Source organism: Trachinotus anak, unplaced genomic scaffold (assembly GCF_046630095.1).
Source record: "Trachinotus anak isolate AG129_WGS33_773 ecotype Australia unplaced genomic scaffold, CSIRO_AGI_Tana_v1 ptg000005l, whole genome shotgun sequence".
Classification (NCBI taxonomy): domain Eukaryota; kingdom Metazoa; phylum Chordata; class Actinopteri; order Carangiformes; family Carangidae; genus Trachinotus; species Trachinotus anak.
The window spans coordinates 23,134,192-23,148,118 of record NW_027273856.1 but is presented as its reverse complement, the minus strand read 5'-3'; the positions used below and the strand labels follow the sequence as shown (position 1 = coordinate 23,148,118).

At 42.0% G+C, this 13,927-nt stretch overlaps 1 protein-coding gene across 1 annotated transcript in view; it reads right to left on the bottom strand.

Moving 5' to 3' along the window:
* Window positions 1-12,889, bottom strand: part of sgk1 (serum/glucocorticoid regulated kinase 1) — a 35,907-nt gene extending 23,018 nt beyond the window's left edge. The window contains exons 1-2 of the mRNA XM_071479060.1: window positions 12,716-12,889; window positions 7,609-7,848 (exon numbers count right to left, since the gene is read on the bottom strand). Coding sequence (XP_071335161.1) covers window positions 7,609-7,848; window positions 12,716-12,874 — 399 coding nt within the window. The 5' untranslated portion in view covers window positions 12,875-12,889. The remainder of the gene's footprint in view (window positions 1-7,608; window positions 7,849-12,715) is intronic.
* Between the last annotated feature and the right edge of the window lie 1,038 nt (window positions 12,890-13,927).

The following is a 13,927-nucleotide window of genomic DNA, read 5'->3' as shown; positions in this document are numbered from 1 at the left end:
ACAGTGGTAGCTTTGAACTGGCTTCCAGACCATGGGAGAGCTCCCTCATTTAAATGCTGCTTAAATATGTTTAAATCAGAGGAGAGTCACAACAATAAAGGCAGGAAAATATCAGTGTTGTACAGGACATAAGACGTGATTTTAATAGAGAAACTGATACAAACTGGCTTTACACCAATGCTAAGCTGGCAGCCCACCAGTTTCATTACTAAGCACAGAATCTGAATGACACCGGGCGTTCTGACTTCTGGCATTTGTGTGGAGAAAAAGTGAATATGTGCTGAAGTCTTTAACAAGGATGAAAAAAAGTTTTGAGTCAATTAGCTGAACTATTCAGAAGAGCTCAAACAGAAGTTTGGTGTAAGAGGCATTCCTCCCTGGTATTGGTACAGTATGCATGACAAGCCAACAATTTGGAAAGGGATTTTTGGCTCCCTGTGCAACTCCTTGTATCAAATATAATTGGATCTTGTGGGTTGTTCCTCTTAATTCCTTTTTATTCCCAGTGCTGGCTAAAAACTGTTTTGACAGTAATGCAATTCAGGGCAAATACAACCAAAGCTTTCTGCAAGGCTGTTACCCTTTTTGGTAAGAGAGGAGGGGCATGGTGTGACCCACCAGGGCAACAGGTCATTAGGTACACCCAACTACATTAAACGCAAACCAATACAACAACCCTACAATGACTCAAAATTTCTGTCAGTGAGTCTATAGTCATTTTGTGGACTGTAGTTTGTGGTGTTGCACTGGATTTCATTATACTGAAATATGTTTCTAATATTGACTTAAATGTCTGTGGAAAATCATTAACTCATAAATTTTGTTGAATCAGAAGAAAATCAAGATTTTCCATCTAGTGTTCACAGTTCAGATTTAAACAGCTGCGTGGGAGGCGTCTGCAGTCCAGAGTTCCTGTCCTTGCCTTGAAGATGTCAGTGGAACGCTAGTAAAAGGTCACTGGTGAAACGGTGCGATCTTTGACACCCAAGTCATTAACCATTAGCTTCATTAAGAAGTGAAGTGCCTGTGATTTGCTGCTACTCGGAAAAGCCACTTCTCAGATAAGACTGAACCAAGAACCAAAGTCTGAAGTGCAAAGTTTAGCAGAAATGTCATTCCTACAGTGCACTGCAGAGAATAAAACCTACACGGAAACATTTTTCTAAGAAGACAATGTTAGCAGCTAATGTGTAGTCCTAAGATGTACGCAGTTCCACTTCTACAGAGACCTGTTATCTTATGACACGGCTGAATTGCATTTGTACTTGTGATCGACTCACAGTCGCACTTGACGTGATCTTTGAGGGAAATTGACTGTCATTGCCCCTTCCCAGTCTCATTCACCAGCTCAGACACGATGCATTAGCATTTGTGGACCGGAGCTTTAGCCTAAAGGGCCTTGTCACCGCTGAGGGAGAACAAGAGAGGTGGATTTGTCACAGGTTGTCTCCTTCTGTTTCCTCTCTGTGGAGAGCGAAACAGGATAGCTAACCGAAGAGACATGAATTTAAAACACTAGTGACCTACTGATCATCTGACTGGGCGTTCTTGACTGTGAGGTCATATTGTACAAGGGTACAATATGATCACGCCTTTTGTTCCTTACTCTAACAAAACATTAACAGGATGAGCTCACCTCACTGACAAATGAGGTAAGAGCTTTTCTGCATCCAAACTAATTTGTAAAGAATTCAGATGCAGTTTTTCGTCCTCTACTTCGTGCCACTCCTGTCAGCTGAGATCTAATCAATAGTCAACCACATCACACAGGCTGCAGGGGAGTAGATAAAAATCACTGTTCTTCTAGGACACGCTTGGCTTCTCTCATCTCCTTGGATTTCTTCACCCACCGTCTTCTCTGCTTCACTTCCTGCCTTCCTTCCTCCTCTCTCTCTCTCTGTCTCTCTCTCTCTCTCTCTCTCTCTGTCTGTCTGTCTCTCTCGCTCTCTTTCCTCTGCATGAATGAGTTTGGGACAGTTAACATAATAAGGACCAGAGTTGGTCAGTCCATTCTGGGTAAAGTTGGTGTTTAAACCAATACTGAATACACTGACTGATTAACACTATCACCTGATCCGTGATCAGAACAGACCATACGAACATGGGATAATGACAGTAAGCAACTTATGTAATGCTATGAGCTTATATAATATATGATATAAAAATATTGTATCTTACCTGAAGAGAACTAACATGTTAGATTAGCCAACATCCTACAGGGCAATTATTTTGTATATTGGGTATGAATAAAATATTTAATGGGTACATGCAGGATGAAAGTGAAGAAGACAAGAGTTTAGAAAATAGGTAGCAACAACTTTGAGTGTAAGAGGGATTAATATTACATTGTGTAATACTGTATAGGCGTGTGTAGGGTGACAGAGTTGAAAGTGTAATAAAAATTTGTTGTGGTATCATCTACTGCTGTGTGTCTTTTTAACCGTGAAGGGTTGAAGGGGGCAGAGGGAGAACCACAAGGAAAAGATACTGCAAGAGGTAAGAGGGGTCAGGTGCAAGTTGGTGTTCTATCCACAACGGGAAGTTAATTATTGTAGCTTAGCCAGCGTTTTAGCCCTCTCATCAACATGGTCAGTGGCTGGAGTTTCAACAGTGCCTGTGACCCAAACCTCCCTTAACTCCCCATTGCCACAATTTGCATCAAAATTCCTACTCCTTCTCTGAGTCATAACTCAGTCAAATCTTAACACATAGACATCATACACTTTTTTTTCCAGTTTTTTTCCTTGAAGTTATCATTATCTCAGATTTCATCATGAATAGTTGCGGAAAACTCCTTATAACTCCAGAACTTGCCTGAAAATCAACATGTTTTTAAGTTTTCTTTAGTGTCAAAGTACTCCAGTGAGAGTTATCTGCACATCCATGGAAACATAGTAAAAAGGAACTGCTAGTAGATAATTCAGCATGCTTTAAATAGTGCCAAAATTGAAAGAAATATACCTGAAAAACCAAGAGGTGACAAACTTACTCCACAACATTGTACTTCCTGTTTACCTCCTCCAAACCCCTCATTTATGGAGACTGTAGTTCCAAAAATTACAGCATAAGTATCCCCCAAACTGAAGTAAGACAAAGAATAATAATAGGAGTTGCAGCTTTACACTTACACTTTTTTCATGTTGTTGTTGGGGAAAGTGGAGGGTGTATCTTCATGTATTGTCTATTAAATGTATTTCCATGTTCTGTTATGTGTGTCCTGTTCCTTTGTGTAATTTTTCTAAAAGCAAGAATGAATAAGCCCATCTTAGTCAACAGCTAATGCTTTTTTTTATTACTTTTATGAAAAGTGCAAGAAAGCTTCCATGTTATGTGCAAGTCTATATATGGACTGTAAAATAAACCAGTCCCTTTTGCACCAGTTTTAATTCCAGGTAATATTTCCTACCCTGTATGTAAAAAGTACTACTTACACTGTATTCGTAGGCTGTAAGTGTTGCTAAAGGTCTTGTAAAATTGTAGAGAAAATGCATGACAAAAGAGATAACATGTCAGGACAACCATCAGTCAGCAAAAGTACATGTTCTTTTCATTTCTGATTAAGTCTTCATCAGGAACACTGCAGTCTTGATGCAAGAGATTAGTGGAAAGGCTGCGTTTGCATTAGCTTTGTGTGTGTTTGTGTGTATCTGACAGTGTGCTGGTGTGTAATGGCACAGTACAGGACGTCCTTATCAAGAGGATTTATATGCCTTTGATTTCTGGTCCTGCTCAGGCAGTGGGGCAGATGCTCTGACCTCATCTCCTCTATCGTCTAATAAAACTGTCCTCTCAGCTCTTCTCATCTCTCTCTCTCTCTGTCTCCGCTGTTTCCTCTATTTGCGTCTCTCCCCTGAGCTCTGTCAATCCATCATTTCTCCTCTCCTGTCGTTATTTTTTACTCTTTGTCCATAGTTAATTATAATTTCTTCCATACACTCCTGTTACCCATCCTTCCTCCTGCTTACAGTAAACATCTCCTCCTCTGTTTCCTCATTTCCTCCGCTATCATCTCCCTATGGACACAGTGCGGGTGTCATAAATTCAGTACACTGATTTTACAATATAATAAGATCAGCGCCATAAAGCTTGGTCTATATTTAGCTTTGGCTCTGACTTATCGAAAGTCGCACCAGGGTGAAGGCTATTCAAAGCACTGGGTCAAGGCAAAGCTAAGCTACCTGCATTTTTAATAGTGCTGATGCTTTCTAATTAGAAAAAAAGGTGCTGTGATAGATTTTTCATAAGGAGGAAGTGGAGGTGAGCAATCTGTCAGGGACTTTTTTGGAACACTGGAGTGTGCAAGAGGGTGGTGTAAATGTCCTTATATTAAGTCAAATATTGCAGAGTTCATATTTTATTTATTTTGTGCCCTTTAATTTCAGCTGTGGTGCAGCTCCTCTGGCAACAAACAGCTGCAACTACATTTCACTGCCGAGTACAGATTAACAATTTCTAACAAAGGCTTCTGCTCACAATGAGTGTAGCGCAGAAAAGCGACGGTAAGCAGCTGAATACTCAGTATTCCACAATACAGGGCACTTAAAGCAAAATAATATACTTCCACATTAACAACAGATCATGACCATGACAAATATCCCCAGAGCTTTCCTGTCTGTCTCGGCACGCTTAAGACTAATCTGACACTGTCTGTCATCATCTGCCGTCTCCTTCATCTTTACCTCCTCTAAAATGTGAAAGCAGCCTCTCGGTGCCATCAGCCCACTTTCTTAAGTCCGAGCCTGAGACACTTGCTAGACAGCGACTGACAAGGTTCACTTTGAAGGGCTGACAAATTTCATAGTGAAGCTTTGCTCATTTGCATTTGAGTCGGGTCGTGGGTGGCTTCCTCAAGATCAGAGCAGAATGTTTGGCATATGAGGGTAATGTTTCTCTTACTGCTCCATTTGTTGAACAAGTGTCACGCTCTGGGAGTGTTTGGCACACCGACTTTGAGGGCCCGAGTTGTGAAGTATTTGGACAGAGTGTGCCGAGATATAGTACAGTATGCAGGGAACAGTGCAGGACGTGACGTCTGTGTGCTGAACTTTGTCGTGGAGTGTTTGGCAATGCCACACAAAGTCAAACACAGGAAGAATGGATTTCACTCCATATTTAGGTTTTGCTGTATGTTGTAATTTTCCATTTATTGAGCCTCGGTTCACAAAACCACATATGAGTTATGAGCAGCTACTGTAGGTCAACCCTGTTTAACTCTACATTGGCTTTGTATTGATTTCACACACATGCACACACACAGCCACAGTGAAGGCTAGCTATGACTCACCGCTGAGCCCCCACCTCTTTAACCCGTCAGCCTGCTCCCACAGCACCACAACACCCATTAATTCTGCACACACACACATACACACACACACACACACTGGTTGTCTCCACTGAGACATTAGTGACAGATCTATTGGTTGTGAGGGCAAGAGGTGGAATTGATGGAGAGATAGAGTGAGGAAGAACGGCCGGAAAAGAAAACCAGGGCAAAATGAAACAAAATGGAAAAAAACTAAAGGGCTGCAGGGAAGAGAACAGAGCAATAGACAGCTACACAATCCTGTTTTATATTCTTACACGCGTCTGTGTTGATTCTCAGTGCACACACTCACATGCAAACACATACAGTACAGCGTGGCTTAGTCTTGCTGGGATGGTGATGACTCATTCTCTCCTGTCACGCATGAGACTATGTGGGACACACACACACACACACACACACACACACACACACACGAGCAGGGAACCAATTGATGGGTATGATGATTGATAAGGCGTGGGATAGCTATTATGATTGCAGTTACATAACCAAGGACAGCCTGGACACCTGCAATAGCGGCATTAACGTGAATGGACTGGTGTGTGTGTGTGTGTGTGTGTGCGTTTGGGCTAGCTGCAGGCAGTTCTGTCTTTTCCCTTTCTTCCAGCTTTGTTCATTTTTAAATTTTTTGTTTAATTAATTGATTAATTTAATTTTTAACACAAAAGAAATCAACTTAAAAATTCCCTTTCTCTCCTGATGATCTGCCTCCTGCTCTGATTTCACAAACACCAGCTCATGGTGAGCAACAACAAGGGGGTCTTTGAAAAACACCCTAGTCGCTTTAGTTTTTATTGTTACGTAACAACGCTCGTGGTGGAGCTGAAAGGGAGGAAACAAAGACAAACACAACAATGTCTAGAGTCCTGTTAGTGCCTAATTTGCTTCTTTGACTTCTTTCATTGAGCGTTAATGGGCAAACAGAGGGAGGTCTGTGAAATGAGTCAAGTGTCATTATGGAGTGTGTTAGTGGATACGCTCCCACCTGTGGAGAGGGGATGGTGGGATGAGAGGGGACCACCTCCCACTCTGTATGACACACATTACGAAGTAGGTCATATCCTCCTTATTAACTCTTCATTTATCTCTCAGATTTTTACTCTTACACTGTTTATTCCACACAGAATGACAATATCACTTATACAGTAAATTGTACCCCAAAATACGTTGGGATGCTAATAAAAAAAAAAACCAAAAAAAAACATTGCACTGTCATTGTTTCATTTTTATAGTTGTATTATTACACCAAATGGCAATATTCTGCATTATTCTGTCCACATTCCTTCAAAATTCAGCCTGAACTATTTGGCATCTCGGCAAAGTTTGAGAGATTCACTAGACATGCTTGGTCAGGCAGCATTTAGGATATAAAGGATATTTTATTACAACTTGTTTCATTTTCATAGTCTTAGCATATTTGTAATAATAATAATGTTGTGCTCAGTGAGTTCATTGCCTGGAAATGTGTCATCATGGCCAAAAAGATGTCTGAGGTTGGTCAAACTGAAAAGAAATCAAGGATGGACAGTGCAATTATGACCCAAACCTAATGCATTTTGTCTGTGCAGTAATAGATCATTGTCATTGATAACATTTCTGGTTTAGCTGCTTTAAAATGGTTTAGATCATCTGGCTCAAGTGTTTGCTTGTTTAACTTGTTTGAAAATCTGAGCCAGTCCTTCCCAAACTGAGATCTCTGTGGTTGCAAGATAAACCAGAGTCATGTCTTGATTTAAGGGATAGGAAAAAAACATTTATTTTACACAAACCTATATTTATATCTCCAGATGTCTGTAGTCTTTGCTTTTTTACTTGTGGATAACTGAATTATTTTGCATTTTCAGGCCCCTAAAATGATGTAAACAGAGAAAAAAATAAAATCCCCGGAATCCAATCATAATGCATGGACATATTTAACCAGTTACTGAGGGTTAAAAGTAGACATTGCATTGTTTTTTTCTAGTTCTTTCTCTTTTTGGGGCTTTTTGTTTCTTTGTTCTAGTAATATATTTGGTGAATAAAATGTGGGTACACCTGGTGCACTAGAAATGATGGCCAGACTATGAAAATAAGTTGTATTGAATTGTAATCATCCTTTAAATAAAGCCTGAGCATATTATTCTCTGCCTACAGCTGTGTGTGTGATGGAAGTGATAAATGATACTCATGAGGCACAGGCAGTTGATTGTGTGTCACAGGGTAGAGTGTGACTTAATGAATGGGTTGTGACACAAATGCAGTCAAGGACACACACACACTCGCTCTCTGTTTGTTTTTCCCTTTACCTTGCAGCCCTTGCTCTTGTCGTGGCTGCTCGTTTGCCCACTGGCAGGGCATGGCGAGCACGGCTCATGGTGGTAGTACTGGCCGCCCTGCAGGCCAGCGTAGTGACAGCAGCCGTAAGGCGAGGGGAAGTGTGTGTACCACAGGTCGTCAGCCAGCGGACACTTTGGACAGGGGTAGAGGAGGTTTTTCCCCTGGGCCTTCTCCACGCTCACCTTGGGGTTCCGCATCCATCTTCGTACCTGCACGGGAAAGAGGCATGTCAAAAACGGTTGGTTCGAACTCACCTTCACATTATCACTTGTCTTCACATGTATTTACAAGTAGTCGCACAGGTGCTTCACAGACACACACATGCACGTACACTGTCAACCCTGCCAGCTGCAACCTTTGATCAGAAAAAGAGGAGGGTTTTTTTTGTTATCCCTAATTACATGACAGTTCAAGAAGGACGCACACACACACATACACACACATAGTAGTGCACTTCAAAGTGGCACAGATTGTGGAGCACTTTGAACACATGAATCAGAGGGGGAACATGCAAAGGATGACACATAATATATGCATATACGCTTGTCGCATGTTGATGACATAATGTAAAATAATGAAACTTGATGAAGAAGGAAATAAGAGTCCGTCGTGTCAGACCTAATGTAAGTTTCTTAGCCTCTGACTTGCTTTCATGTCAACAAAACTTGGAGAAAGTTGGTCTTCACACCAGGAAGATCAATCCATACCTATGCTACTATGATGAGCCATCACTAATTAAACCCTTCTACATTTTTGCCTCTAATGGATGTTGACATCATAACTTAGCAACAATAAGTAATGTTTAATGGTGTTATATTTCCAACACAGGCACAAGTTGGCGCATGCAAAGCACATTGCACAGTGTACACACATCACTCCTGCAGTGACTAATATTTCCCAGTAAAGCACTGTCACTAACCGTAAAACCCTGTGTGTGTGTGTGTGTGTGTGTGGTGTGTGTGTGTGTGTGTGTGTGTGTGTGTGTGTGTGTGCACATGTGTGTGTGTGTGTGTGTGTGTGTGTATGTGTGTGTGTGTGTGTACTTGTACTTGCTACATAGTAAGGATCCAAAAAAGTATTTTACTAACAGAGTGGGGACATTTTGGGAAAGTGAGGACATTTTGGCTGGTCCTCACTTCTCAAGAAAAATCACATTCTGAGGGTTAAGACTTGATTTTAGGGTTAGGTTTAGAATTAGGTTTAGGTTAGGGCTAGGGTTAGGCATTCAGTTGTGATGCTTAAGGTTAGGGTAAGGGGCCAGGGAATGCATTATGTCAGCGAGTGTCCTCACAAAGATAGAAGTACGCGCAGATGTGTGTGTGTGTGTGTGTGTGTGTGTGTGTGTGTGTGTGTGTGTGAGGAGGTGGAGAGGAAACAGAAAAACTGACACAAGAGAAAAGAGGGAGAGTGACAGGGAGAGAGAAAGGCAACATTTTCATGAGAAGCCTTGTGAAATCCCGTCCCACTGCGTGAGCCGAACATTTAGCAAACACACACCATGGGACAGTAGCCCGTGACTGAGCAGAACAGAGTCCAGACAGCTGTGACAGACACACACACACACACACACACACACACTCACTGAGACTAAATGCCTAAGTCAAAGGGTAGCCAGACAGCATGTCAAGGCATGTCGCGTCAGAAGGAAAACAGACTTGGAAAAACATTCCAGCAGGTCAACACAAAAACAAACCAGCCACTGTAGGACTGGAGCAAAAGTCCACTGACACACACCTAAAGGAAGAACACTTCTATACACGTTTCTCCACATACATGAACTGTGTGTTCATGTGATAGACATTACTTCCAATTACATGACATTTTTCTTTTGTTGTTTGCCATTGGATACAAAGAGGGAGAACTGTTTTGGCAGTATCTCGTGGATCAAACCGTGTGCTGTCATACCTCTTGTTTAACATGTCACCCTGACAATTAAAGTGATGGCAGGTGTCATCTAAAGCTTCACTAATTCACCTTAGGCACAAGAAAGCACAAGTCATGTCATGCTCACGGACGCAAATAAGCTTCCCTCCTTTTGGCCTACTTTAAATTTAACTGAAGAGCCGTACATTACAATCGTGCATCATGTTCACTGTTGCCTTTTTATTTACCTTTAGTCAGACATCATCTCAAATGCACAATCTCAATGCACAGACAAAAACAAGCATTTGGACTCACAGGGCCATTGATTTTATATTTCCTTCCATCGTTTCCCTCACTCATTTGTCTGATGCAGTGCTCGGCCTGGACCTGTGCTCTCCCCATTATGTGATTAGGCTTATTTAGACACAAATAGAGAGACAAATAAACCCTGAACAGCAGCAGGCATTAATTCTGATTTAGGTTTGTGTGCTGATGCATATCTGGAAGGTTTTTGGTTTTTTTTCTGGCAGGGGTAGAGCATGGAGGGAAAGCTGGATTTAAACAGATATATGCAAAAGAAAAGCAAGAATAGATAGATAGATAGATAGATAGATAGATAGATAGAAAACTATCTATCTCCAGGCTCTAACTCACTGATTAGTATAAAAATCCCATGGGAGACTCATCGCAGCAGAATGTGCCTGTGGGAGTGCATGTGTGTTTGTGTGTGGGTGTTAACACAACACAATCTGCCCATATTCACCAGGCGAGTCATCAGTGATCCACACCATACTGTAACACCATCTGAGACCAACACTCCCAGTCACACACACTTTAGACAACCACACTGCGAGCAACAACATACGGTGGTGATGACACATCCAGACTAGAAAAGTTTGTAAATACCCAGCAACCTAAAGTGGAGATATATTAATCAAGTACATACTGTAAATGATTGTTGATTGTTGCCAATTTTTTGTTATCTTGGAAAGGATTCTCTCCCTAAGGCTGAAAATGCGTTAACTTGAACCTGTGCAATAAACCCTTAGTTTATTATCTGATTTATTTTATTGCACTGTTCGGGTAATGGAAAAAATAATGTTCTGCTATATCCTCCGAGCAATGGACTGATTAGTGAGTGAATGCATCAATCCACCTCTCCTCCACAGGCTGGAAGTAATGTTAGTGATTTCCTTCCCGTCATACCCTGCAGTCACATTGCTCTGTGTTTTCTTTTGATCTCATGTAAATCAGCGGCAAATTATTCAGATTTAGGGAAGCAGAAGTCGAACTGTTTGTCATGCGCGGCATGTTTTGAGTGAGTGTAACAAACCCTAATGGAGGTTTATTGAAATTGGAGTATATACTGAAGCTCGCAAGTCCAACAAACTCTTTCTCATGCCAACTAATTTTGCAATAATGTACATTTTAATTTATCACCACTGTGGTGCTTGTTCCATTAACGGGGTTCCTTGTTCATCATCTACCCTTTGAAACTTCCTATTTACCTATTACACTGAATGTTTTATATTTACTTTTGGATGTCAGATGACACAGAAAGGCCAGAATCATTGTCAGCATGACACTAACAAGATATTTTAAATTATTATTTAGTCTCTTATTGATTGTTTACATCTGTAAAGACCTGCAGCTAGCCATTGTTTTTATTTTCAGTTATTCTGCAGATGACTAAATATTCCTGTTTTAGGTCCTATATGTTTTTGCTATCGTTACAGAAAAATCATGCAAGGTCAGCATCAAACTTCATTCCTTTCCTAGCCAAGAGCTGGAAAACCACAGCAATTTCAACTTGTTTTTCTTCTACTTCTACCACTTTATTTCTTCTAGTCTATTTAGCCTTCCAACCAGTTAGCCCCGACCCTTCCTGTCTCGTCACTTTCTGGTAGTGAGTCACTGTAGCATCCAGTCTGACCTCAGTTCAGCATGACAGGATGAAGAATTAGCCATGATGCGAGGGCGTAAACCAACCTCTTGTGTTGCAAACACAGTGATGGCTTAGGCTCTTGGCAAGCGACCATTATCACCACCACAACCACCACCATGCGCTCCCAGCAAGAGGCCACAGAGAAAACTTGCATATTACACCTTTAAAGAACGACAAGCAATCACTCCATTATCAAACTAGTTGCTCTCAGTCAATTAACTGCTTCATTGTTTACTACACGTAAAAACACTAAAAACCCTAACTCAACAATATATGTCAATGCACTGCCTCCTAATGAGACTTCAAAAAGGGTTAGCAGTTTGTTTGTTAATGTTAACTCTTCATAACTCTTCAATTAAATAGTCTAAGACATAGAAATAGTAGCATAATGCTAATATTAGAGGCCATCATAATGGTAATTTCAATAAGGTTAAATTATATAAAGGTTGTGGGACAGTGCGATAAAAGTCACTGTAGCTGTAAATGTTAATAAATCCCTCTAAATCCTCTGCAGCTGTACTAGTCAACTGTGCATTGGTGCAATATTCCTGTGTGAAAGATTTAAGTTTTACATTCATTTACCACTGATAAAGCTTTCAGTTGCAACTTATTCATCTTTGTTAAGTCCTTATTAAAAAGTGGTGCCTAATACCCCTCAAGTGCATTTGTGTAGTCCATTTATTTCCTGTACTTTTGGAAAAGTCAGCACATGCTTTCATGACACAAACACACCAAGCAAGGAAACAATTTAATGCAAACCATTAACATTACAGAGGAAACGAGCCTAGTGACAGCACTGCAGCAGAGCGCAGGATGTGCTGAGTAAATCCTGAACTACAGCGTAGCACCTCGCCAACTCAGTGATGTCATGATTTCTACACAACAGACACTTGTGGGTTCTGTAATGCAACAGTGTTTTGGAGCAAACACAAGCACAGAGAAACAGACTCACGCACACAGTAAACATGGACACACAGGGAGTCAAATCTTGCGCCTGATTACCGCGGCTCAGCTTCCACAATGACATCATCGCTGTCGTGCACACACACTCTCTCTCTCTCTCTCTCTCTCTCTCACACACACACACACATACACACACATAGAAAGAGAGAGGGAACACTCCGGCTGTGACACCTCTTCTCCCAGCCAATATACCTCTCACTCTGTGTGTGCATGTGCAGGCACACACTCACAGATGCATCCATTCCCAAATGTGTGTGTGTGTGTGTGTGTGTGTGTGTGTGTGTGTGTGTGTAATCCAAACTCACCTTCCTCTTGACAAACTGGAAAGCAGAGCACTTCTTAAAGGAAAAGGCTGTCTTCTCTCCCCCTCCTGCCATTCCTCCACCTCCTCCTCCTCCACCTCCTCCACCTCCTCCGCCACCTCCTCCTCCTCCTCCTCCTCCTCCTCCATTCACCAGCTTCATGGCCGACACCGGCACTCCGCTTGCCTCTGTAGATCCCAGGATGACGGACAGACTGGTAGGGAGTAAAAAGAAAGAGAGGGAGAGTTGTCTAAGGCATGAGGAGAAGGTTGTAGCTACTGCACGGACAAGTGCGGGACAGCAAATGAGAGAGACGCTTCTGTGTGGCATAAAGAGGATGCAAGGAAGAGAGTGAGAGCGAGAGGAGGTGGAGGTGGAGGAGGCAGATGGACCAAAATATGAGGGGGAGAGGCAGAATGCTGCAATGAGAATGAGATTACTGGAACAACTAGGTGTCAGGATAGGGATAAATGTAAGGGTAAAAGTAAGAGAGAAAGTGAGAGAGAGTCAAATGCACATAAAAATATGGAGGAAGAGAGAGGAAGAGAGAGGAGCAAGGCACCAGCTCCTGTTGCTGTGAGGGGGAAACAGCTCTGTTTACAGTACAGGAGTCTCACAGCACTCAGAAATCATCTCTTTGAACTGTCAGGTCTGTGTGAAGTTTATGCGTGCATGAGTAAGTGTATTCACATGCACAGTTTGTGTATGTATCCTTCCAAACGTGTGTGTACAGCCAAAAAGATTATATTCACCTGTGTGTGTGTGTGTGTGTGTGTAAACCCATGCACTGTATGCACACATGCTTGCCTCCTTCCATACCTTTATGCCGGAGCAATGGCTGGTTCCACTGATCCCACTGCAGCCTGTTTTGTATCCGACGATTCCTCCTAAAACTGATCCCCGATCAGATGCACCACCTCCCGTTTCTTCAGTTACAGGTGTCCCCTTCCCTGTTTTCACTGAACTATGCCCACATCCCCAAAAGGAGGTGGAGGAGGAGTGGGAGAGTCTGCGATGATGTTGTTGTCCAGGTCAATAAGAGCATGTCACTGTGTGTGAGTGTGTGTCCTCCGTCGTGCAGTTGTTTGGAGTGCACTGTGAGTGAATGCACTGCTGCCACTGTGGTGTCCGTCTGTAAACAAACACCCAGGAAGTGTGTGATGATGCGTGTGTGATGTGTCCAGCTGCAGTCTTCTGGCTCTCACCAGCACTACT